Source organism: Nicotiana attenuata, chromosome 3 (assembly GCF_001879085.1).
Source record: "Nicotiana attenuata strain UT chromosome 3, NIATTr2, whole genome shotgun sequence".
Lineage (NCBI taxonomy): Eukaryota > Viridiplantae > Streptophyta > Magnoliopsida > Solanales > Solanaceae > Nicotiana > Nicotiana attenuata.
In genome coordinates, this window is record NC_031991.1 from 48,544,425 (window position 1) to 48,565,144 (window position 20,720).

Sequence of the window (20,720 nt, forward strand, 5' to 3'; positions counted from 1 at the left end):
TGTGTGTGTGTGTGGGGGGGGGGGGGGGTAACCCACTAAATAATCATGTGTGTAGCTGAGTTTTAACAGGACAATTTGAAGAAAGTTCTGTTTTAACTTTGTTATCTTTTGTTGAAAAACTCCCTCATGAGCTCTCTTAAAAAAGGGAGAACTTTAATTATCATATTGTACGTAAATATTATATAAATCTACCTGCAGTCCCTTGTGTACTTTTGTCTTTCTGATTCCTAGGATAGTTCTATTTTGTTATCATGGTTTGAATTCTGATTGATACTGTTACCATCTGGCTAACCTGGCTATCTTCCTTTTCTCTCGTAGGCATGAACTTCTACGACTTCTTCATTTTCATTGTGCGCTTTGCCTTTGCAACTGTAGTCCTACTTCATAAACTTGCCCATGGAAAGAAAGAACCAAGCCAGAAATCCTCAGAAATGATTCAGCACTTATATTTCAACCTTGAATCTATAAGAAGTGTTGCTGTGAAAATGAAACCCATAGATGCAGATGATAGACAAGGTGTTTTACTTGATTTGAGGAAAAACCTGGAGGATCACTCGTATATTGAGCTATGTGCTGCTGTTGGGAAAACATATGAATTGATACATGACCAAAGTGAGGTGACCCACGCATTATCGCAATGTAAAGACTTGACGTTTTCTAGTTTGATTAGATCCCATGTTCAGAGTTCTGAAGACCTAGTTACTTTTATCGATGACGCTCTGACAAAATTGGGTGGTGCTTTCTCTGGTTAGAAATTTCTGTATACATGTATGAAATATGAAGCTCATGTTTTTTGCAAGGTAGTAGCTTGCTATCCATAGAGGAAGGCATGCTGATTCTTAGGGGTCGTTTGATTGGTGCGGAATAAAATGCAGGATTATTTTATCCCGCGTTTGTGTTATGGGTATTTATTAGTCCAGGGAACCATTTTGGTATATCCCATACAAAAAGGTGGGATAGCTAATCACATGGGATATCCCAACCCATGGGCCTTGTCTATCCCATACCCCTAACCAAATGACCCCGTAAGGAATATATCAGGTGTATTATCACCCTCTTTGGCTCTATGTCTTTTCGCATTGTATGGTAACGTTTTTGTTCCATGTAATTTGCTAAGTATCTTATGATGACTACATTTTTTTTCTCCTTAAAAGCTTGTAAATGTTGGAAAAGTAAACATTCCCTGGGTTTTACTAACAGCAGTTATGGTTTGAACTCTGAAGCAACAGTTAAGAAGCTTGATAGGGAAGTATTAGACCTTTGTTTTTTGTTATGAAGTTAAATGAAGTATAAGAAAAGTATCAGTTGGAAAAAGTAGGGGAGATCATTTGGTTTGCTAGAAAACCAGGGGCGTAAATCCTGTTCTCTTAACTCTTTAAGTTATGAGATATACTATTTTCTTCTGTAAACGTTTGTCAACTGACCTAACAATTGACTTAGGCATTGACATGTTGTTTAACGTGTACATGAACCAAATCCATGCAACAAGTCTCTTGTCTTTGAATTTACGTATATAGTAATAGTTTCTTGATTAAAATCATGTTCTTGGTTAGTGAACTTTGATTGTTTCCATTTATTGGATGCTTTTGTAGGGTTGACTGGGCTTGATAACTTCTATTATAATCACAACAACCTGTCTTGTTGGCCATTCTTTGATTATTTAAAATTGTTTCTTTTCTTTGTCTGGAAGCTGGTTTTAGCCTTGTAGATGATAGTACTCTTTCCGTTTCAATTTGTGTGATATATTTTCTTTATTACGTAGTTTTTTCAAAAAAAAAAAAAAAAACACAATTTTATATTTGAAGTCAATTTAACTTTAAACTTTTTATGTTAGAAAAGTTTATATAGCCAGACAAATGTTGTGAATATTTAAGACCACAAATGTCGAATGTCATATAATCACACAAATATTAAGACACATTTAAGATGATAAGTTTCAAAATAAAACAAAATTCTTAAATTTCATGTCAGGTCAAACTAAGTCACATAAATTGAAACAGACGAAGAAGTATATTATAATGCCCAGGAAGGTTCAAAAGTTAGACTTGTGTTCTGCCAGTTATGTAGTATTCTCCCTATGCTTCCCACATGCAAATCTACATTATTTACCATCAGCATCTTACTAGAAAATTATTTGAAACTATGCCAAAATCTGTAATCCCACTGGCATAGAATAAGACAGATACATTGGGTAATTGAGTTTCTCAAGATGCTGTTTTGGTCATTACACCTAGGACTTTGAACTCCCAAGTTCCTAGGGTAGGTGTGGTTTTACAATTTTTCTACACACCATTTCCATAATAAACTAAAATAACATTGATGTAAATTGTAATCAATACAATAGGAACCATGGTATACTATCAACTTCTTACCAAAATTTACATGATCAGCTCATGATTGGTCAAATACGTAATGGATGAGCTCTTTGGAGCAAAGCAAACTTGTTATCTTAAAAAATCTAAGAAATGACTCAAACCTTCTAAATCCTATAGGTCAAAATAGGGACACAAGAAAAGGAAAAAGAAAAAAAGGGAGAAAAATAGGATACTCTACAAGACCAAAATGAAATTAATTGCAATAATTTTTTTTTTCATTATGGGCATCTTGAATTTCTTCCAGGACCACCATAGTAAAAATAATTACCCCAAACATTATTTTTTCCAGCTCTAATATCATAGCAATTAGGATGGTCAGCTAAGAGATGAAGATTTGACAAAGGAATCAAGTTATTATCCCAGTCAACTACTTGCAAATTTCTGAAATATGAAGATTTGCCAAAACCTTCATCTGCAAAATGTCCACTCCCCATTTGTGTTGAAGTGTGATATCCCATTGATCTTGAGTTCACTATTTCTCCTCCAAATTGTATCATGCTTGCATGCTTTCTCAGATGGCTAAACAAGAAATCTGGCCAGTACCCTACTAATAGACCCGACCCGAATTCCAGCCACCAGTGTCCATGCTTTGGGTCCTATATACAAGTCAAAATTAATTATATTCTTGTAGTTATTTCAAGTAAGTTTCTATCATTTTGATGTTAAAGAAAGCTATTGTCCTTGATAATTGAACAAGTTTTATATATATATATATATATATATATATATATATATATATATATATATATATATGAGTTTAGCGATCTATACATTGATAGTACAAAAGAAATTTTACACTGTATTAATTCACGATAACGACAAGTAACTGTCAATAAAAACTGGGATAATATTCTTAAAAATAAGGCATATTATCTATTAAAATATGTTAAAATAAACTGATATGTAGATTGTTATAAATTAAATCCTATATATTTCTGTCGAAAGTTGTTATGTTGCATAGAGGGAGAAAAAGATTGATGCAAAACAAGAATATACATAAGAGAAACAAGTGTGGAAACAAGAAGAAGAATAGTTCCAAATAAAACTGTTAGCCCTAAAAGTTGTTAGGTGTCAGGTAGTAAGAAAATAGAATATAAAATTGAAGTGGAAAATGGAAAATTGAGTCAGCGGATGCTTCTCTTAGCAATGTAGAAGAGAATCTTGCAATTTAGAACTATTATTAAACAGTAAGGAAAAAGCCATTTGTATGGAATATATTACTATTGCGTTTTTGTCAGGTAATGACAATGTCCCTACGCATGCCTTAACCCCACTAAGTTTTCAATTTCAATCCTCCCTTTCTAAAAGAAAAAGAAACGTACTTTGATAAGCATTTTTTGGGGGGTGGGGGGGGGGGTTGGGTGGAGGAAGTGCAAAACAGCTATATAATTTATTTTTTTTGGGTTATAAAGAAGGAGAATAAAAATGTTACAGGAAAGAATAAAGTTAAAGGGGACTTAAATATTACCTTCCATATCATTATGCCAATATCAAATTGTCTACCATTGACATTTGATCTTGGAGATATTGCTGCCCCCATTGCAATCCTGTTGTTTGTTTGAACGAAACCTGAGCATAATAAGTTGTAACATCCTGTGGCTTGGTATGCATCCGTCTGCGTTTCAAATTATATTAGGAGTTTAAATTTTATGTATTGACGATATAAAAAATATTTTTGTACATGTGAGACATGAACAAAACAAGTAATTCTTACCGTCCAATAAGTAAAGAATCTAGGATAGTTGTCTCCATACAGTTCTGGGCTGACCTGAATATGAACATGGCACTTAATTAATTTACTATACTTAAAATCTCTGTTGACTCATAAGGCAATCCAAAATTTATAAAATATTAGTAGCTGTCATTGTGGTATATGGATATATATAGTTTGTTATGACAACTAAATTAGCTGATGTTTCACTTTCAAATGAAGTCTTGTACTGATGATGTTACAGCTTAGCACCAACAATGATATCTTTACTTGAAAGGGTAAAAGAAAAGACTAATAAAGTAGGTCGCAATTGGACTTCAAGGAAAAAAAAAATTAAGTAAAACAGAAACTTTCCTTTTTCTTTTCATAACGATGGTGCTCATTTATGCACACCTCAATAAATTCGTTGAGTACTCACTATAAAAAGAATTACCATAATGTTATAGTCAAACTTCTCTATAATAGCCTCATTTGTTCCGATATTTTTTGGCTGCTATAGTGAAGTACTGTTGCATGTAACATATATTATAACGTAACATCAAAATTTGGTTCCAAAAAAAACTAAGTCATTATAGTGAAGTGTTGTCAAAGATGATGACTGTTATAGAGAGATTTGACTATATTTTATTAATACTAAAAATTACGCCCTTCTTTGATCACTAGGCTACATCCTTCCGTGCAAAAGCTTTTTTTTTTTTTTTTTTTTTTTTTTGTGTAACCCTAATCTTCGTTTGGGAGAGAGACAAAGAAGAGAAGAAGTAAAACCATGTACTTGGGACTTAAAATTTAAGGCTTGAATAAAACATATACCTGCCAACCAGCTTCAATGGTATTAAGATCATTGCCAAAGGTACCAGAGATGACCCAAAGTTGTGACAGACTGAATTCATATTGGTCTGTAACTCTGGGCGTCCACACATTAATGCTTGCCTTGGCTCCATAATATTGATCTCCATTCACGAAAGCTACCGCATGCTGTCATATTTAGAATACATTTTCACATTGTTGGAAATTCAAATTATAAACCTTTTAGACAGATTGTACACTCTTCTCTTTAAGAACATTTACATTGTCATGTCCTAATCCTACGTTGCTTTTTAAAAGCAATGTCTGTTGCTATTTGCATTTTGAAAGTGATATTTTGACTGTTGTTTGACTGTTATCAACACTAGTTTTATCTTGAAAGTGTTTAAGCTTAAAAATATGAATTTTTACAATATCAAAGTTGATGTGCATATACTAATTATTACCTCATGATCATTGCTCAATGTGTCGTGTCTTACACCTCTTCTAATTTTTCTACCAAATTTTCTGAAAGAGCTAGTTCTTAGGACATCTTTCTCTGTTGTTCTTCTTATTGGAACAGTTCCTTCAGGGCATAATTCTCCAGAAACTGTCCAAAGTTGTAAGCTTTCTGTCATTTCATTCATAGAATCATTAGCTTTTGGCCTCTTTGGAGGTTCCTGCATTGCATGAAACACATCAAATTAAACTCCAGCTTCATTTCATGGTTTAACAGGAAAAAAAATGCTCTTTTAACTCTGTGTTTAAACTAAGGAAAAGCTCCCGCAATGCGCGGGTTTGGGAAAGGGCCAGACCACACGGGTCTATTGTGCGCACAACCTTACCAGCATTTCTGCAAGAGGTTGTTTCCACCATTAGAACCTATGACTTTCTGATCACATGGCATCAACTTTACCGGTTATGTCACGACTCCCTTTGAATATGTGTTTAAACTAAGGAGAAAACTAAAGTATTCTTTAGCAAAATACCAATGGCTTCATTCCTTTGAGCTGAGGATGGTCAAAAGCTGGTTGAAGATGAGATAAAACACAATCTATTAGATCCCCATCTGGACTCTGCATCAAATAAAAAACACACACACACACAAAAAAACAATCTAATGTGAGAAAACCTACAAAGCTGCAATCTTGAAAAGAAAAAGAAAAAAAGAAAGAGTACCTGAATTGTTTTGACTGCAGGTTTGTTGATTTTCTTGAGGTAAGACCTTATTCTCTTGAACTTCAACAATTCTTGTTTTGGCCGGAAAGTTTGATTTGCCGGCAGATTTTGACTCGAACCCTTTAGAGTATGTTCCGAGACAACAGTAGTACTAAATGAGGAAACAAGAAGCAAGAAAGCAACAAAGGAGAAAATGATTGAATTTGAAGAAGAAGAAGAAGAAGTCATGATTTTGGGATGTCTTTTTCTGATTGTTTCTTCTGTTAACATTGCTTGTATGTTTGTATGTATTGAGGTTGTCTTCTACTGTGATAAGAAGCAACAGAACAAGAGAGTTTATTCCAGAATTTTGTCCATAGAAAAACTTCCTGATCTTCCATACAAAAATAAAAAGGAAAGAAAGAAGAAGACAGGAAGAAAGATTCAAAGAGTAAGTTAAAACACGGTTACTCACTCACCATTTTCAAAATTGTTTATGGTTTTTTTAAAGGCTCAATTTTTGACAGAGAAAAACAACTCTATTCCTACAGATTCTTTAATTTTTTTTGTGTGTGTGTGTCTTGGTTTTGTGTTCTGACACACAGAACCTAAGTTCAGGCTGAGTTTGTATTAAAATAGACCCATGATAAGTTAGGGGGTGTTAACCCCACTATTAGTATTTCTAGTCAAATGTTAGGACCAATTCTTTATTCTAATGCTATGTTAACAGGCACTCAAAAGATGGCAACAACAAAAAAAAGACTCAGATTTTTGTAGGTTTTAAAGAAAGATATGGATTAGTTCTCCCGTTTCAATTTAGATGAGGTAGTTTGACTCGCACAGAGTTTAAGATTTTTTTTTTTTGAAATTTGTGGTCTTAAAAACTTAAGTGGTAAAAGCTTTATGGGGCCATCACATTTGCGTGGTTATAAAAACTTCTAATTAAGGGTAAAATGGATAAAGTGAAGAGTTTAAAGTTGAATTATTTCCAATTATAGAAATATGTCGTTCTTTTTGGAACGAACTAATAAGGAAAGTGTGTTATTGAAACAGATGGAATATAATTTAATAAAATAATAAGTACTCATCAATCACAACTAAGTTGGTACCTAGGCAGATCCAGAATTTAAATTTTATGGGTTTACTTTTTAAGGTTTTTAGCATTGAACCCATCATATATACTATTTTTATGATTTTAATGAATTTTTTACATATAAGTTTTTACTCTGCATCGAAACTTATAGGTTCAATTGAACTTGTCATTAATATTTAATACATACGCCTCTGAGTTGGTATCCATTATTTGAATTCTTGCATATCTATGTTTCTCTATTTAAATTCAGAGTGGACTACAATATAATAAGGTGACAAAATTAAAATTAAAGACTGCCAATTTTGAAAACATTACACTTAACTTTGTTTAGTTATTTCTGTAAGTATACGTTGTCTGGAAAGACAAACTACCGTAGTAAGAACCAGTAAAAAAATAATTAGGATTTTAACCATAGCATCAGAAATTATTGGATCAATTTCCATTCTAGTGTAAGGATGTTGACTATTAAGAGTAAAATTGGAGGTCGCTTTCTAGTGGACCAAATTTGGCATGCAATGATATTAGAAACATAATTATGATCCATATTAATACCTCACACAAGTATGAGTATGACATGGCATATCTAACACATAGTACTATATATGATGATGAATAGAAGAAAATATTTTGTCTTGCTTTGACTTTAATACGTACCTACTTTTAATTTTTCTATCAATTATTATCAGTTTGATTTCTTGTTACACCAAATTAACGAACTTTCATCTAAACTTTTAAAAATAATTATTTATTTAGTGTGCAACATGCGGAAGTGCGCCTATGTTCGCAATGCGCAAGGTTCTTGTTTGTTTCGTAGGTAGTCAGGCCAATGTTTTTGTCCTTTTTACCAGTGAGGAGAAATTTATTGTGCAGTAAACAAGGTAAAATCTTATACATATCTCACTTATCAATCCTGCTCTTGCTTTGAGAACACTAAGCACCAAAATGATTAAGTAAAAAAATGTTACTAGCTTCTTTTGATGACTGATATTTGTTTTTTTGCCTAACATTGTAATGTTCTGCATATTGACTTGCAGCGTTATCTGAAAATTTTCAGAAACTTGAATGTCTAAATGGCCTTGACAAAAGATGACCATTCCTTAATATATTATAAATTATATTAATACACGGTTGGTGGTGTTGGGATATATACTATTAACCATGGGTTTGGTTTAGATACAGTATTTATTATAAAATAATTGTTTATTCAATTTTAATAAAGTTTTAAATAGATCATATATTAGTCTGTGTCCTTTGCTTATATAGTAGATGATTTAGTGTATAGAGTTTAGCTTATACACAGAAGATTAAATCATCGGTTCTTATAAGTATAAAGTTTGAGGTCACAATCTAATGATGGAATTGGACAAACCATCATGGATGATTGTAGCACAAGATTAAATATAATTTATCTTGATTATGTGAATGGTTTAATTCCAACTTCTTGTGCTGGTATATTTTGTATGTATTGAACGGACCAAGTAGAGATAAGTATTTTATATTTACTTAATAAAATAAACTCTCTAGCCATTAAATGTACTTATACTCTTAATCTTGATATAATTATTATTAGCTGTGTACATTATTATTAATTTGATTTATTAAAAGGCGAGATTCTTTCGTGGGTCAATATGCCTGGTAAATTGGATAATAATAATGTACATTGGCGAAGTAATAGTTAGTTGATGGAATCCATGTCTCGGTTTAGAGATTAATGATACACCTTTTATGAAAGCTTATAAGTTTTCATTTGTTAACCCGACCGGTGGATTTTGTATCCGACAAATGAAATAAGTTAAGTGAAAGTCTAAAGGAAATAATCAATAAATTTAATCGTCAGTAATCTAATTTAATTGATTAGTATCTGAATCATAACATGGGGAGTTAAATAAGATTTACTGGATGAATTTCGAAATTGAATAAGGAGTGCAATTACGAATTTTTAGTAGAATAATTCGTAATTAATTATGATAGATATTAATTTCGAAAATTAGAAATTAATTCCATAAATGGAGCCTTTTTAATTAAATTATGTGGTCCCTACTGTGCCTAAATAATAGGAAACAAAGGAATCATTTTTCTGGTGGAAAAGAAAACCCAACAGATTTTGGAAAAGTATTTTAACCCTTAAAACTTGTGTTATAAATACATAAGGTTTTCCACCTAGAGGGAGTAGTACATGGTGGCCGAAATTTTCAGCCAAGTTTTCCTAGAAATTTCACCCACACAAAATTGCTATTTCCGGATATTATTTGGGTAACACAGTAGAAGACCGTGGAACCTTCGGAGATCGTGACCGTGCGGGTGATGGAAATTTCATCGAATTGCTGTGGAATTGGAGGCTCACCTGATAGATGAGCTTTGTCCACGCTTCAAGAGGTAACCCGTGAAATCCCGTTTATACTAGTTGTCTGGATTACATATAATTTTGATATTGAGATTGCTTCCGCTGCTTATTATAGTCCATCAATTGGTATCAGAGCCCACTCACATCTAATTAGATAACTATGTTTTTCATGAAATAAGAATATCGTGTTTATGTGCGTTTTTGAATTACATGTGTATGTGGTTTTCTGAAAAACTGCACTGCTGTTTTGTGAATTAACTGTTCAAAAAATTTGGACTATTCTTGTAATCATGAGATATTTGTTTTCTATTGATATTTGATTGGGATGATCTGGATAATTTTTTTTGGTAAACCCTAGAAAAATGCAAAACTTGATTTTGACCGAATTGCCAGTATTTTCGGAGGTCAGCGAACTTGACGGACTCTGATTGAGCTGAAATTTGGTGGTTCCATCGGGAACGACGTGGTGAGAAAAACTCACTTTTTTAGCAGTGAATCATTGTGTTTTTTGGCGTTTTGAGGCCGTTTGGACTGTGTTTTGGACGTTTTTTCTATTTTCTGAAAATTATTTTTTAATAAATTCGTTTTTAATTCAATAGTGGTGGGGTGACTCCCCATCGTCTCCATGATTAAATACTGGTGATATAATAGGTTTATACATTGGCTATTAGTAAATAGACGTGTTGTTGTATTAAATTCAATAATAGAGGTGTAGGATTTTATTGACTAGGTCTTACAAAGTATAATTGATATTTTGTGATGATATAATTATTTTGTAAGAAAGTGAAATCCTCTGTTTGATATCCTGGATGAAAAATGATTGGAGCGTTTGGCATATTTGTGCATAAAAAATTTCTCAAATTTTAGTTTATGTTTTCATGCCCTACATGATTACTAGTCTTGGATTTTCGATGAAACATTTTGTTCTCTGGTTGGAGGTTGTAATTAAGTGAAATATGGCGGTATTCTGTATGAGTTTTATATTATTGGCATGACTTTTAAGCTGTGGTCCATAGTCTGCCATAAAATAATTTTATGAGCTACATGTATCTTCACTCGTAAATTGAGAATTTTGTGAGTAATAAATAGTTACCACTAAAGTATTTTTTTTTTATTTGAACTCATGAAAAATTCTTAATAAATTTGTACATGTGAAATTGTGTCTATTCATGGGTTGAGCATTATGATACTAAGTAGGATCCACAAAATGGTCTATTTATTTGAGTCATTAAAATCTGCTTAATGTACCATGTGAAAATTATCCTTGATAAATCTACATTAGTAGTGGAGGTTCTTAACTAGAAAAAGAGTGTTATCTTTGGGTACTAGTGAGACCAACTCCACCCATGAGAAGAGATTAAGATTTTCGCCGAACGGGAGAAAATATAATATCTTAGGTTTTTGTGTATTTAATAAAAGGATAATTTATTGCAAAAGGAGATATTATATATCCTAGAAATAAGAAGAACATAATATATGCCTTGAGCTCATAGTATAATTATAAGGAGAATGGAAATCAATATCATATTTATTTTAATTTACGCTGCTTAAAACGGTTATCTCCGAGTTTGGTTACATGCTGGTGGTCATGAATTTGAGGGACTCGATTGACCTGAAACTTGGTAGGTTCATCGAAAATAAATTTGTTATAAATATGAAAAAATATTCTTTATATATCGGCTATATTTGTGTTAAATCTGAAACATGATGATTTAACTTGATATGATATACAACAAGAATGCCAATCACATGGATTTAATCATAAATACGCCAAAAATAATTTATTCGAATTTGGTCAAGCTTTTGGCGATCATGAATTTCACGATCTCCGAATGACCTGAAATTCGGTACGATCATCAAAAATGACCAGTTAAGAAGAATTCACTGCTATGCAGTGGATCACATCGTATTTTGACGATTCGGGATCGTTTAGATGAGTTTTTTGGAGGTTGGTGGATTAAAATGTGATTTACATAGGAAAAGTCATTCTTTCTATCATTTTATTTATGTCTAATCTGGAACATGATAACACATGTTGATTTGACATGAATTGGTATATGATAGGAATGTAGGTCATATTTTAAATTCTTAAAAAATGCTTAAAATGGTAATTTTTCAAATTTGATCGCAATTTTTGGAGATTGTAATTTTAACGATCATCGATTGATCTGAAATTTGGTAAGTTTATCAAAAATAGCCTAGTGAACAATACTCACTGCTATGCAGTGAAAAACGTTAATTTTAGCATTTTAAGACTGTTTAAATGGGGTATTGAGCATTTTTTTATTATGGAACTTAATCCTCAGAGAAAGTTCGTGGTTGTGATAAAGTGGTGATAGGCATTAACCCCTATGGTCTCCATTTTTTATTTATAGTGAAATAATAAATTTTTGCGTTGACATTAGGTCTTCCTCCATATCAGATAAATTTATTATGAACTCACTGGATATAATTACTAGTTATTAATAACCTGTATTAACTCTCTATCTGAGTTTAAAGAGTTGAAATAATTTTGTAACTAAAATATAATCATGATTAAGTGGTGATAGAAATATATTTCTATGGTCTTTCACTATTAATTTCAAGTGAGTAATATATTTACGTGTTGACTTTAGGTGTTCCTCCATATTGGATAAATTTATTGTAAGCTCACTAGGTGAAATACTAGTAATTGATATCGTATTTACTCTCCATCTGAGTATACATGTTGTATCAATGGAACTAGAGCTATTAATTATGATGTTCACTTGACTTAAATTAACAGTATACTCTCCATCTGAGTTAGATCTGTTTTAATTATTGGAGTGAATAATTTGGCATTACATATGTATGTGCATGAGTAGTTCTTTTCCCATCGAAATTGCTATTCAAGATTCATGACATATATGTGTAGTATGTTTAAAATTTTCGTATTAAAAGGTTATATCTTATGGATTGAAAATAATAGTATACTCTCCATCTGAGTTGGTTCTATTTATTTTTGGATTGTATAATTCTTGCATTATATAATATACTTTGCATGAATGATTCTTTTCCTATCGAAATTTATTTTTCGAGATGCATGTATGTATATAAATATTGAATGCAGTCTGAATTTTACTATTCAGTGTTTTGACTTATTATAATCTATTTAATATTTTTATCTCAACTCCATAATGACTTTATGCAATTTATTGTATTACTTGTTAAAATTTTCTTTTAGTGATAAGACATTAATTTAAAGGATGTAATATATGTACTTTTTGTTAGAAGGAATTTAATTCCGGTTTCTGGGCAAAATAAGAGATGGATATTTATTTTATTTTTCGAATAACTCTTGAGTTATTGAGCTTGATAAACATTTTATCTCTTGTGGTACATGAATGCATGACCTTGTTATTGTATATTAATATCTCTCCTGAATAGAACAATATTAGTCTACCTCATAAGAGAATATGTTCTTCAAAATTGAGTAAAACTTATCTGTGCACTTTTGTCTAAGTCATATTAATCTGGATAGGATTTCAAGTTGGTCAAGGATGGACCTTGATGTTCATTGAAAGTAGAGGCACTACCAACTTGTGGATCCTGTTTGGAAGGAAATTTGACTAAAGGATGTTTCCCTTCAAAAGGAAATAAAGCTAGTGACTACACCGTAAATTCCATAATAGAGTGGTGTGGTAGAAAGAAGAAATAAGTCTCTTTTGGACATGGAGAGATTAATGATGTGTTATTCAGATTGCCTTATTTGTTTTTGGAATATTTCCTAGAAACTGCAATTACATTCTGAATTTAGTTCCTTCTAAGTTAGTACGTGGGACATCTATAGAACTGTGGACTGAATGTAAGCTCAATCCGTGGCATGTTCAGATATAGGATTGTCCTGCATATGTGCTGAAAGAGAAAGCCAATATGTAAGTTGGAACTAAGAATGTATAGGTGCATGTTTATTGAATATCCAAGAAAACGAATGGAGTTCTATTTCATTGTCCTAAAGAAAATAAGGCAATTGACGTTCAAGAACATCAAAACCCACAAGTCGGAATTAACGTTCCATGACATTTAAGTAGTGGGAGAACGTTAATAGACATAATATGCCTTTATCGAGTGGGAGTGATGTTTGAACAGTGAACACTATAGTAAGAAGACACTAATATTTCAATACTGTAAGGTAATGAAGGTAATATTAGTAGTAATTCGTCGTAGTGGGAGAATGCTAAAAAAAATCATAGTTCAGTGTATACTCTTGGGATAGTTTCAGTAATAGGATCCCTGAAGAGTTTAATACCGAACTAGATGGTTACGACAAAGCACTACTGGACAAATATAGCATCAGAAATAACTTGGCAAGATTCTTTAACAAAACCTTATTTGGTGAAGATTTGGCTATGAGTCTAAGTGAGAGATTGTTGGGGCATATATTATTAACCATGCATTTGGATATAGTATATTCTAATAATTGTCATGGTTAAAAATCTAAGTGGGAGATATTTGGGATATATACTATTAACCATGGGTTTGGTTTAGATATAATATTTATTGTGGAATATTTGTTTATTCAATTTTAATAAAGTTTTAAATAGATCATATATTAGTCTGTGTCCGTTGCTTATATAGTAGATGATTTAGTGTATAGAGTTTAGCTTATACACGAAAGATTAAATCATCGGTTCTTATAAGTATAAAGTTTGAGGTCACAATCTAATGATGGAATTGGACAAACCATCATGGATGATTGTAGCACAACATTAAATAAGATTTATCTTGATTATGGGAATGGTTAATTCCAACTTCTTATGCTAGTACATTTTGTATGTATTGAACGGACCAAGTAGAGATAAGTATTTTATACCGACTTAATAAAATAAACTCTCTAGCCATTAAATGTACTTATACTCTTAATCTAGATATAATAATTATTAGTTGTGTACATTATTATTGTTTTAATTTATTAAAAGGCGAGATTCTTTCGTGGGTCAATATGCCTGGTAAATTGGATAATAATAATGTACATTGGCGAAGTAATTGTTAGTTAATGGAATCCATGTCTCAGTTTAGAGATTGATGATACACATTTTATGAAAGCTTATAAGTTTTCATGTGTAAACCCGGCCGGTGAATTTTGTATCCGAAAAATGAAATAAGTTAAGCGAAAGTCTAAAGGAAATAATCAATAAATTAAATCGTTAGTAATTTAATTTAATCGATTAGTATCTGAATCTTATCATGGGGAGTTAAATAAGATTTAATGGATGAATTTCGAAATTGAATAAGGAGTATAATTACGATTATTTAGTAGAATAATTCATAATTAATTATGGTAGATATTAATTTCGAAAATTAGAAATTAGTTCCATAATTGGAGCCTTTTTAATTAAATTCTGTGGTCCCTATTGTGTCTAAATAATAGAAAATAAAGGAATCATTTTTCTGGTGGAAAAGAAACCCAACAGGTTTTGGAAAAGGGTTTTAACCCTTAAAACTTGTGCTATAAATACATATAATATTTTCCACCTAGAAGGAGTAGTACATGGTAACCGAAATTTTCAGCTAAGTTTTCCTAGAAATTTCGCCCACACGAAATTGCTATTTCCGGATATTATTTGGGTAACACAGTAGAAGACCGTGGAACGTTCGGAGATCGTGATTGTGCGGGTGATGGAGATTTCATCGAATTGTTGTGGAATTGGAGGCTCACGTGATAGAGGAACTTTGTCCACGCTTCAAGAGGTAACCCGTGAAATCCCGTTTGTACTAGTTGTCTAGATTACATGTAATTTTGATATTGGAATTGCTTCCGCTGCTTATTATAATCCATCAGGTGGATTTTTTTGGGTAAATAAAGTTGGTGGCCTTTATCGCTGAAAATAAGGTGATGTGAACTTCTTAGAATTGGACTACTTAATGTCTTAACTCTATTAAGTTCGAGGTTTATGTGCAAATACATATCATGCATCAATTGGTTTGGTAGCTGCAAATTTTTTTGTTAGAAGCCGATCAGAAGTCTGTAGCTTTTTTTCTTTTTTGGTTAAAGGGATATTATATTATATAAGGCTAGATAACAAAAGACAGTACATCAGAGTCATTGCTAGGGTATTGTAGTACCCCCATAGTAGTAATGTTATGGAGGTTTGAGTTAATATTACAACCTACAAAAGTTCTAACCAATTCAGTTCCTAGGATGTCTGCCCAAAATATATCATTGACAAACATCGGAGGAACTGATAATATCCTAGACTTGTTCAAAAAGACTTCTTTTGCTGCCTCCTTGGCCAGCGCATCAGCTACTCTGTTCTGCTCCCGATAAATGTGTTTCACTACCACCCTGTCCATCTTGTGAATTAGTGACCTGCATTCACAAATTAAAGGATCATAAATAAGGCTTCCTTTTTTATAGCATATTGATGATTTCAGAGGAGTCAGTGTTTATTTCCAGAGGAGTTAAGTTATTTTGCTCCGCAAGTTGTAGACCCCTTAGGAGAGCCTGTAATTCAGCCTTAGTGTTCGTTGTGTGAGGGATATTATCCATGTAACCCATTATCCAGTCGCCATTGTGGTTCCTAAATACTCCTCCCGTTTCTCCTATCCCCGGGTTCTCCCTTGCTGCTCCATCTGTGTTAAGTTTGTAGCAACCTCTGTTTGGGGGCTCCCATTTTACTACAATTTGATGAGTTATTTTCCTAGAGCCATTTTGTGTAAGCATAAGGTATTCCGTAGCTTTGGAGATTGTGTTTGTGGAGTTGATGTGTTCCTTCTTGTTGTTGAATAAGTTGCTGTTTCTAGTTAGCCAGATGTGGCAGAAGCAGAAGGGAATGAGATTGCCCCATAGGATACAACTGTTGAAAGGGACATTTCTGATTGAGTTCCATGTTGATGGCTACTGATGGCCATTGAACACTGGAGTCTGTTGTGGACTGTGTCTTGAAGCTTTTGACAGTATTTCATTCCAGAAGTGTACAGTATTAGGGCACTCAAAGAAGATATGGTTAATCGTTTCCTGACCATTGTTACAAAAAGGACATTCGGGATCACAGTTGATCCCAATTCTATGGAGGAAACTCCTAGTTGGGAGTCTCTTATGGGCGAGGAGCCAAATGAAATTCTTGATTTTGTTGGGAGCTTGCAGCTTCCAGATCCATTTGAAGGAGCCTTCCTCACTAGAATGGAGGCTGGTGTCAGTCTTGCTTAGGAAGGAGTAAGCAGAACTAAGTGAGAATTGGCCATTAGGAGTCAAGTTCCATATGAGGTTGTCTTCTTTAGATGGAACAGGGGGAATAAACACTGAGTTTAACAGATTCAGGATACTTGGGGGAAGGGCAATAAACAAGGATGATGTATCCCAAGTTCCTAGGTTGTGGATTGAGCTAACCTTAGCATTGAGGTCATTTTGGTTTAAAGGACCCTCAATCAACTATCTAATTACTGGCTGATTGGGGATCCGTTTATCAATTAAGAAACTGACTCTGTTTCCTTTGTGGACTACCCATCTGCTTGCTTTATTGCAGGTTTCCCAGCCTCTTAGGATGCACTGCCATGTTGTTGATTTGGGGTGTCTAGTGTATCTAGAGGCTCTAAGTACCCTAGCATTGTTGGACATGTTGCAGTGCTTATGAATTAGAACTCTGGCCCATAGTCTATTGGTATTTTTGTAAGTCCTCCAGGCAAGATTAGTAAGAGAAGCTTTGTTCTTAATACTAGCCTTTTGGAGTCCTAGCCCTCCATCAACCTTGCTTTTTGTGACCACCTCCCACTTGATTAGGTGGAGCTTCTTCTTTTCAGGAGTGGTGCCCCAAAGAAAGTTCCTTTGGATTTTGTCGATCTGATTGGTAACTTTAGTGGGCAGGTTGATATACTGCATCATGACATGGCTAGAAATGCTGTTTAAAGAGGTTTTGGCTAGTACTGTTCTTCCAGCCATGTTTAGGCAGTTTGTTTTCCAACCAGCCAGTTTGGATTGCATGTTATCAATGATGAATTGAAAATCTGCACTGGTTTGCTTTTTATGGAGAATGGGGAAACCAAGGTATTTTCTAAAGGATGTGGTATGTTGGATGGATAGGGGGTTGGAGAGGTTCTGAATGGAGTCATGTGGAGTGTTTGAGGAAAACAGGACTTCTGATTTGGCCAGATTAATTTTCTGGTCGGACTGCTCATTGAAATTCTGCATAATGGAAAGTATGGTGTTACAGTTTCTGCCATTAGCTTTAGCAAAGAGTGTTAGGTCGTCTACAAAGAAGATGTGGGATATTTTTGGGCCAGATCTGCTTATACTTATGGGTTGCCACTGGTTACCTAGAACAGCCTTGTCAATTGATCTTGATAGTCTTTCCAAGCACAAAATGAATAGGTAGGGAGACATTGGGTTTCCTTGCCTAATACCTCTTGAAGGTTTGAAGGGATCAGTTTCCCCCCATTGACAAGAATGAGGATTGATGATGAACTAATACAGGACATGATGAGTTTGGATAAGCCTTGGGGGAAGTTGAAAGAAGCAAGGGTGTCTCTAACAAAGGATCATTCCAGCCTATCGAAGGCCTTCTCTAGATCTATTTTTAGGATCATGTTGCCATTTTCCCTTTCATTTTTCTAAAGTGAGTGATGTACTCTTGGACAATGATGGCATTGTCACAGGATCTCCTATTTGAAAGGAAGCTGGCTTGGCTTGGCCCAATGATATGAGGCAAGATAGGCTTTATTCTGTTCACTATGATTTTTGTGACTGACTTGTAAATTGTGTTACACAGTCCTATTGGCCTACAAAGTTTTAACATTGAAGCTTGGGAGCATTTAGGGATTAGGCACAATAGAGTTTGGTTCATGGTGTCATCCATAGAACTTGAAGAAAAGCATTTTTGACAGAAGTTTGTGACAGAGTCACCTACTATGTCCCAGTATTTTTGGTAGAAGAAGGGGTGGAGACCATCAGGGCCAGGAGATTTAAAGGGTTTGTGGGAGAAGACTGCCCTTTTTATCTCACTCAATTCAAGAGGTCTGTCCAGCAAAGCTTTTTGGCCTTCAGATAGAATGGGGGACATAGTGAAATGGTTGGTGAAAGACCAAGGGGCTTTGGTGTGGGATGTGGTATATAGATCAGTGAAGAAGCCCAATATGGCTGCTTGAATATCCTTCTGGTCATGGAGCCAGTTTCCATTTTCTTCTTTAAGATAGAGGATTCTGTTCCTTTTTCTTCTTCTATTGAGGGTGGAGGTGTGAAAGAATCTAGTGCTAGCATCACCCCCACTAAGCCAGTTTATCCTAGATTTGAGTTTCCAGAAATCCTCTTCATTTTTGAGGATTAGGTTAAGTTCAGTAGTCAAGTTAGTCTCAAGGTGTAACAGGTAACTACTGAACTGGTAGTTAGGAGATCTCTGGATTCCAGAATTCTTGCTAGGATTCTTCTCTTTTGGTGGAAGATGTTTCCGAAAATTTCTTGGTTCCACTTGGTGACCAAAGTCTTGAAGGAATCAGTGGATTGAAGGAGGTTGGAATGATCTGAGAATGCCCTATTGATGATGTTAGGGAATGAAGGGTGACTACCCCACATTGACTCAAACCTAAAGGGTCTTTGTAGGTTATTGTTTGGAGACCCTACCAAGTTAATTTGAAGAGGACAGTGGTCTGAGTGGGTCCTAGGGAGGTGCAGTACAGTTGCCTCATGGTACTGCTGAATCCATCCTTCATTGGCGAAGCACCTATCTATTCTCTCTAAGATTAGAGAAGTTCTAGTACTGTACCTTTTATTTGTCCAAGTGTATTTACTTCCTTTACAGCCTAGGTCTAAAAGGTCACACTCGTTTATATAGTTCCAGAACAGGTTGCTGCGACTGAGGGTTATGGGATGCCCCCTAGTTTATCCCTGGCCTTTAAGACTTCAGTGAAGTCTCCTCCTACAAACCGGTTGGTTGTGAGGTTTTTTGATATTGTGATTAGGTTCTCCCATAGAAGTTTCCTATTAGCTAAAGTATTACTAGCGTAGATAGCAGAGAAGATCCATGTAGGGTGGTTGGGACTTACCTTTACCATTGCATGGATGCCTTGGGGGGTAGTGGCCACCTCTTCAACTAACACATACTCCTCTGTCCACATGAACACAATCCCCCCAGAGAGCCCTACTACAGGAGACTGGATGATCATATCAAATTGGAGTTCTTGAGCCAGTTTCTGGTAGTCTGCCATTTTAGTTTCAAGCAGAACAAGCATGTATGGCTTGTGCATTTTCACTATTTCTAAACAGTGCCTCTTGAATTCGGCATTGTTTCCCCCTGACATTCCATATGATGTAATTTATCAATAGAGTTGGGGGTGGTTGGTGAGGTCCCTCTTGAGGTTCCTTGGTCCTTGCGGACACTTTGTTGGAGGTGAGGGGGATTTCCTCTTGAGACTCAGCATTGGGGTTAGATTCAGTAGGGGCTTGATGGGGCCGTGGGTTTGGATGGAGACCAGACTCATTCCATACTTGACCATCGCTCTGGGATAGGGAACAACTATCACCTCGCTAGATTCTGTGCTGAACTCGATCGCTCTCACTGAGTCCAGTATAAGCGAGTCCGTTCGTGGAGTGGCATAGGTTGCTCCCTCTTCCTCTGGGGCATTTTTCTTCTTGAGGATTTCCATGGCTTTGGAGATTCCTTTTTTGATGTTGTGGAGAGGTGGTGAAGTGCTCTTCTCTCTTGGAGCAGAAAATGATGGCTTGTTTTGAGTCTGATTGTCGATCATTACGAAGACCGGCTCCGCCGATGGATCCTCCTTCGTCAGGTCTGGGAAGAATGGTAGGGTTTGGAAGCTATGCAGTATGTGGTTGCTGAGTGTTTGGGGGTCGGTTAACGGTGAGTTGCTATCTCTGTTGACCGTCGACTGCCATAGGAGAGGCTCAAAGGTCGCTAGGGCTTTGCTTAATGCTTCCACTGTTACTCTGGCTAGGTGGGCTAGGTTTTTCACAATCAGGGTCGCCTTCTGATTGCCCAAGGTGAAATTATAAGAGAGGCCCTGACCCTGAAGAGCAACCTCCAACCAAGAAGCCGGTTGGTGGTCCAGTGGTGGCGGTAGGGAGGTGATGATAGTTGTTGGCATTTCATTTTCCATTTTTGTGTTTTTTTGCATTACTACTTTGGGTAATGAAAGGGTCATCTTAAGAGGCTTGCTTTCCATCAGCACTCCCTTTAGTGTCAAATCTCGGTCGGTGGAGGGGTTATTGGAAATCGGAACTAGGGGGTGGATTGATCATTAATTGGGGATCTAATGGAATTGACTGTTTGGGTCTTTTCATTTGGAGATGGG

General features: G+C 34.8%; 2 protein-coding genes across 3 annotated transcripts in view; one reads left to right on the plus strand and one right to left on the minus strand.

The window, feature by feature from the left end:
- The window catches only part of LOC109223695 (jmjC domain-containing protein 4), a 5,413-nt gene extending 4,216 nt beyond the window's left edge, over nucleotides 1-1,197 (plus strand). For both annotated transcript variants that reach the window (XM_019388094.1, XM_019388095.1), the window contains exon 9: nucleotides 319-1,197. In XM_019388094.1, the coding sequence (XP_019243639.1) occupies nucleotides 319-752 (434 nt within the window). In that variant the 3' untranslated portion in view covers nucleotides 753-1,197. The remainder of the gene's footprint in view (nucleotides 1-318) is intronic.
- Nucleotides 2,293-6,694, minus strand: LOC109223697. The gene is made up of 7 exons (XM_019388096.1): nucleotides 6,049-6,694; nucleotides 5,859-5,945; nucleotides 5,337-5,549; nucleotides 4,897-5,061; nucleotides 4,090-4,143; nucleotides 3,844-3,990; nucleotides 2,293-2,971 (listed from the first exon to the last, which is right to left on the minus strand). Exons 1-7 carry the CDS (start codon nucleotides 6,316-6,318, stop codon nucleotides 2,594-2,596), a joined length of 1,314 nt encoding a protein of 437 aa, XP_019243641.1. The 5' UTR covers nucleotides 6,319-6,694; the 3' UTR covers nucleotides 2,293-2,593.